At 40.0% G+C, this 5488-nt stretch overlaps 1 protein-coding gene and 1 non-coding gene across 2 annotated transcripts; both read right to left on the bottom strand.

Moving 5' to 3' along the window:
- Positions 1-123: 123 nt before the first annotated feature.
- uba52 (ubiquitin A-52 residue ribosomal protein fusion product 1) lies at positions 124-1851 on the bottom strand. The gene is made up of 5 exons (XM_058418819.1): positions 1771-1851; positions 1182-1294; positions 1024-1110; positions 427-529; positions 124-281 (listed from the first exon to the last, which is right to left on the bottom strand). Exons 2-5 carry the CDS (start codon positions 1282-1284, stop codon positions 188-190), a joined length of 387 nt encoding a protein of 128 aa, XP_058274802.1. The 5' UTR covers positions 1285-1294; positions 1771-1851; the 3' UTR covers positions 124-187.
- A 3563-nt stretch (positions 1852-5414) lies between these two features.
- trnan-guu (transfer RNA asparagine (anticodon GUU)) lies at positions 5415-5488 on the bottom strand. The gene has a single exon. It is a non-coding gene; the product is annotated as a tRNA-Asn (tRNA).

The following is a 5488-nucleotide window of genomic DNA, read 5'->3' as shown; positions in this document are numbered from 1 at the left end:
TTCTGTGCTGAAGTTGTGCACAGTGCCTGTTAATAAAAAGAAATCATGATGCCATGTGTGTCTGATGTGAATGTGTCTCTTATTTGAACTTAACTGCTGAAAAATAAAGCACTGGATCGCCGATTTCTTTTTAACGTTTTATTGTTAAACAATCGCCACATAATTCCAAGCGCACTGGTGCTACAGTTTACTTCAGCTTCTTCTTGGGGCGCAGGTTGTTGGTGTGTCCACACTTCTTCTTGCGGCAGTTAACGGCACGGGGGTGAAGGCGTGCGTAACACCTGAAGACAAACCCAGCGGTCAATTTGTGTCGAAATTAAATGAGCAAAATCTCAGTTTATCTACAGATACGCAAATGTGTATAGCAAAAATCTATAGCTTATGGACTTTGAACACACATTAAAGTGCACAAAATAAGGTACGTACTTGCGGCAGATCATCTTCTCGCAGTTGTACTTCTGCGCCAGCTGCCTGAGGGAAGGCTCGATGATTCCTCCTCTCAGACGGAGCACCAAGTGCAGGGTGGACTCTGAGTGACAAGAAGAATTCACCTTGTTACCTTTTGGCAGCAAGCCCTCAAACTACAACAAATCACTGTTTTATTTATTAACTCATAATCCGATGAGACACTTTTTCAAACTCTGATGTGCGTCAAAACCTGACCATGATCAACGGCTCAGTGATATTCAGCAATGTGGCTGGTCATAATGAACATTTTATAATCCACTTTTTTGTTAAATACTATGAAACAAATCCTAGCTTTTCTTACACCAGTGATGTTCTGCATAAATCACCACAGAATGAGATGAACCCAAATCAGCATCATACTGAACATCTTTACACAGTATTGGTGCATCTCCATCTACTGGAGATGATCGAATTTAACACTTACTAAAACTTTGTTCAAGTACACACAATAGTTATCAAACAAACATTAATAACACAAATCTCTTCCATCCAGGTTCTATCAGTTCTTACATACAGATAGGAAAAAAAAAAAAAGGTGGGAAATAAATTACACACCTTTCTGAATGTTATAATCTGACAGTGTGCGTCCATCTTCCAACTGTTTGCCAGCGAAAATCAGACGCTGCTGGTCAGGAGGGATACCTGTGGCAAAATACTGCGTTAATACAGTTATGACACAAGACAATAAACCTGACGGTACTCATCATCATCACCTTCCTTGTCTTGAATCTTGGCTTTGACATTCTCGATGGTGTCACTGGGCTCAACCTCGAGGGTGATGGTTTTGCCGGTCAACGTTTTCACGAAGATCTGCATTTTTCCTTCACTGTCAGATTAAAAGACAAGTCAAGCTTTACTAACACTTCCGTCATTTTTATTGAATAGACGCATTCCAGGTAACTAAAGGGGGCATTTCTGACTAAGAAAAGCGCGTTCGTTCAACACAAGCACAATTAAAATACGTACACGTTTATAATTATATACTCTAAAAGCAGGTTAATTACTCAACACAATGAATTCATGAACACAATCGAGTCTAGTAAACTGCACGCGCAGGTTTGGAGTATCGCCGTGGCTAGCACGCCGCTAACACATGGCCATGAGCAGCGCTTATAACGCCTAGCTCTCCTTAGCTATTTATAACGCCTCGCTTAAATGCATTTAATCCGCATTAAAACGCCACCCTACCTCTCCAAAACACAACACAGACGCTTCTTTTGACCCTTGGTACTGAATAATCGCTTCAAACACGCTGTATTGAAGATATTTTTGACTATTACAGAGACCGAAAAGCTTACCCACCCTGTACGCCTGGCCTCGGAGGAAAAAAGGACCGATGACGTATTTCCGCTTCAATATTCACGTTTAGCCTGGAAGTATAACAAGTTACTGCCACCTACAGGCTGGGGGAAAATAGTTCTACAAGAAACTTGAGGAATAATGAGCTTTTATGCAACAGTTGCATAAAACAGACACAACAGTTTCTAAAGTTTATTATTATTATTATTATTATTATTATTATTATTATTATTATTATTATTATTATTATACACAAGGAAAACACCAAAGCAATGCCAATGAATTCTGAAGAAGTATGTATGTATTTTCTTAAATCCACAACTAGCATTTTCGTGGGCAAACTAACTACCTACTCCCCTAAATGAACAAATCACTTCAAAATGCTTTAATGTTGATGAATAAACCACATCATTTTTGCCAGAATGCCAAATAAGTGGAGATAAGCAAGCATTCTTTCAGCAGCTAACAAACTAACATTACTGATCAAATTTGTGCCAAGTAAGCTGGTGTTAAAATCAGCCTCCATGTTTTCAATTAAACCAGACGATGTAAATGATAACGTTCAAAGAATAGGAAAGCATGTTTAGAGATGGATTTACTTTAATGTACCTCATCAGACAATGATTTATCAGTAAACTGTTACTGAGGCACAGTGAAATTTTACAGGGGCTCATGCCCTTAAAATAGAAAGGGTCTAATCACACACCAATATATCACTGTATGGCCAAAAGTATGTGGACAACGACCGTCACAGCTATATGTGGTTCTTCCTCAAACTGTTGCCACAAAGTTAGGATCACACAACTGTAGAGAATGTCTTTGCTCGCTGTAGCACAAAGCTAGCTCTATAAAGACACAGGATTAGGCTACTGAACGAAAGGACATGAGTGCTAAGATGCCAGTGCTAGGCCCTTGATCAAGGCCCTTAATCCTCTAATGCTCAGCTATATAAAGATAGGGGTATCTACCAAATGCTGTAAATGTGGATAGTGTGTCAGCAGCAACACATCAGTTCAGGACATAAAAAACACCACTGAACACCACGGAAATGTGCGTTGGGTTTTCTTGTTTTTATGTTTTACATTGCTCATACATTTACATTTCTGTCATTTAGCAGACTCTCTTATCCAGAGTGACGTGTAAGAATGCATTAAAGTCTCTATCAGTTAATACTTTAACACTGGTCACAAACTTAGTATCAGCCTAAAAACTGAGTTGTTTTTATTTATTTATTTATTTATTCATTTAGTATACCAACCTCTTACCCTGAGAGATGGTGGGATCAGTCAAGCAGTGCTAGCAGATCTGAGGGAGCATGGTACAGTGTGAGGAGTAATAAGAGCTTCGAGGTAAGAGGGAGCTGGTCCATTCTCGGCTTTGTAGGTAAGCGTCAGCATTTTGAATCTGATGGTGCAGTTACTGGAAGCCAGTGCAGGAGCAGCAGTGGGGTAGTGTGGGAGACATCTCAGAGGTAGAAAGTTGCAGAAGTCCAGTCTCGAAATGACCAGAGACTGAACAAACACCTGAGCAGCCTGTGTGGATAGAAGTGGCCGAATACTTCTGATGTTGTACAGAATAAACCAACTTAAGCAACATGGGAGCAAAAGGACAGTTGATTATCCATGGTTACCCCAAGGTTGTGAGCAGTGGCCAAAGGGGAGATCAGAGAGTTGTTCAGAGATATCACGAGATCCTGGGCTGGGGGATGAATCACCTGGGATGACCAGCAATTTGCTGGGATTGAGTTTCCACGATATGTCTGCCAGACATGCTGAGATCCGAGCAGAAGTCATGGTATCTGAGGAAGGGAAGGAGATGATAAAATTCAGAGCAGGGTTTCATATCATTCCTCAATTACGTACATTTGACGTCATTTACCATTGACTGGTATATGCCTTATACTTCCAGTTTGTATATATATATATAAAAAAAGATAGTGTTTCATTTCAGAGAAGACACTACCTTCTACAATTCGCACACTAGATGGTAGAGCACATAGTTCGCAGTGTAAGTGCATAGTGTATAGTATAATATAAGGGGATATCCAAAGTCCACCCCCAGGGCCAAATGCCAATTTTAGACAGATGTCCAACTCAGGGATGTCTGATCTTATCTTGTAAGAGCCAGTGTGTTTGCAGGTTTCCATTCCAACCAAGCAGAAGCCACAACTGATCGTCTATTTTAAGCGAAGATAAACCAATTAAACATGTGTCTCAGGTGTGGCTTACACGTGTCCGACTTGATAAGAATGAAAACCTGCACCTATACCAGATCTTTGTGGATTAGATCAGACATCCCTGTGTGAACTGGCCCATGGCTTCCCTCTAAGATTGTATGCATGCCAGTGACGTGTCGTTCATGAACAATTCGTTCATTATGAACGCATCCTTAATATGACTTGGGAACAACGAGTCGTCTCGGAGAGCAGTTTGTTCATTTTGTATTGACCGTGTATGCAAAACATCCTATAGTTCTGTTCTCATTTTGGCTTTGGTTGATTTATAGTGTTGTCTTATTAACAAGGTAGCTCAAGTGGTCAAGGCTCTAGATCATTGACCAGAAGCTCTGGGTTCAAACCAAGCACCACTAAGCTGCCCTTGAGTAAGGCCCTTTACCCTCCCTGCTCCAGGGGGCTGCATCATGGCTGAACCTTTGCTCTGACCCCAACCCCAAGTATAGGATAGAAGTAAAGAATTTCTCTGTGGAGAAATGTATTTATAAAGAATTAAGACATCTTAACTTATTCTAAATGTTCGTAAGCAGATGTGTCAAGGTAATTGGCTATTAACACGTAACATTGTAATTATATTCTGCTGAAATGAACGAAATGACTCAGGAAAAAAAAAAGATCCAGTGGTCCGAGTCAGTAAAATGATGTGAACTTCTCATCACTAAATGCCTGCTGACCAACACGTTGCAGTTTCACCTTTCACCTGACGGGGGCAGCAGACTCGGTTAAACACAATTATTTACAATGTAAGAAGATTTCCTCCTCCTCCGACTACTACACCTGAGTATTAATTTAGAGAATGATGTTTAGTCGTGGCTACAAAAAAACCTTACCTGTGCTAATCGAGCCCCGGGGACGAGCCCAAGGTCATCGCAGCTTGCTACAGAAAAGAGACGACAATGCCGTTTATGACCATCCTAAATGAGTGGCCTTTAAAATGAAAATGTATATTTAGAAACATCATTAAGTAGTATATATTTTATGGGTAAAAGCTCCAATAAGTATTGGACATGTTTTGTTAATAATTATATTATTTATAATTACTTTGTCTTGATTTATGTGCAAAACTGGAGGTGATGTTTTTTTTTATTGTTTTCTTTCTTTGTATACATGTAAGTCGATTATTTATCGTGGTACTTGGCACAGACGATTCTGTATGTAGAACATGGTGAATGTTTAAGCAACTGTTATACGTTTTATATTTTAAATATCTTAGAATTTGTTGATTATATGGTGTTTTGTATTGCCCAAGCTCCCTCTACTGGCGGAATAATGTCACTGCGTGCAATGTGTCTTAGAACAGTTTATTTTATTTTATTTTGTTTAGCCGCTAGGGCTCTCGTGAGCAACAACGTCATTGGTAGTTATTTATTTATCAATATCAAAAAGATGAACGTGAACAATAAAAACACTTGCCCGTCCCTGGGTGGGCTCGAACCACCAACCTTTCGGTTAACAGCCGAACGCGCTAACCGATTGCGCCACAGAGAC

Source organism: Hemibagrus wyckioides, linkage group LG20 (genome assembly GCF_019097595.1).
Source record: "Hemibagrus wyckioides isolate EC202008001 linkage group LG20, SWU_Hwy_1.0, whole genome shotgun sequence".
Lineage (NCBI taxonomy): Eukaryota > Metazoa > Chordata > Actinopteri > Siluriformes > Bagridae > Hemibagrus > Hemibagrus wyckioides.
Note: the sequence above shows the minus strand (reverse complement) of the source record. Positions and strands in the feature narration are given on the sequence as shown.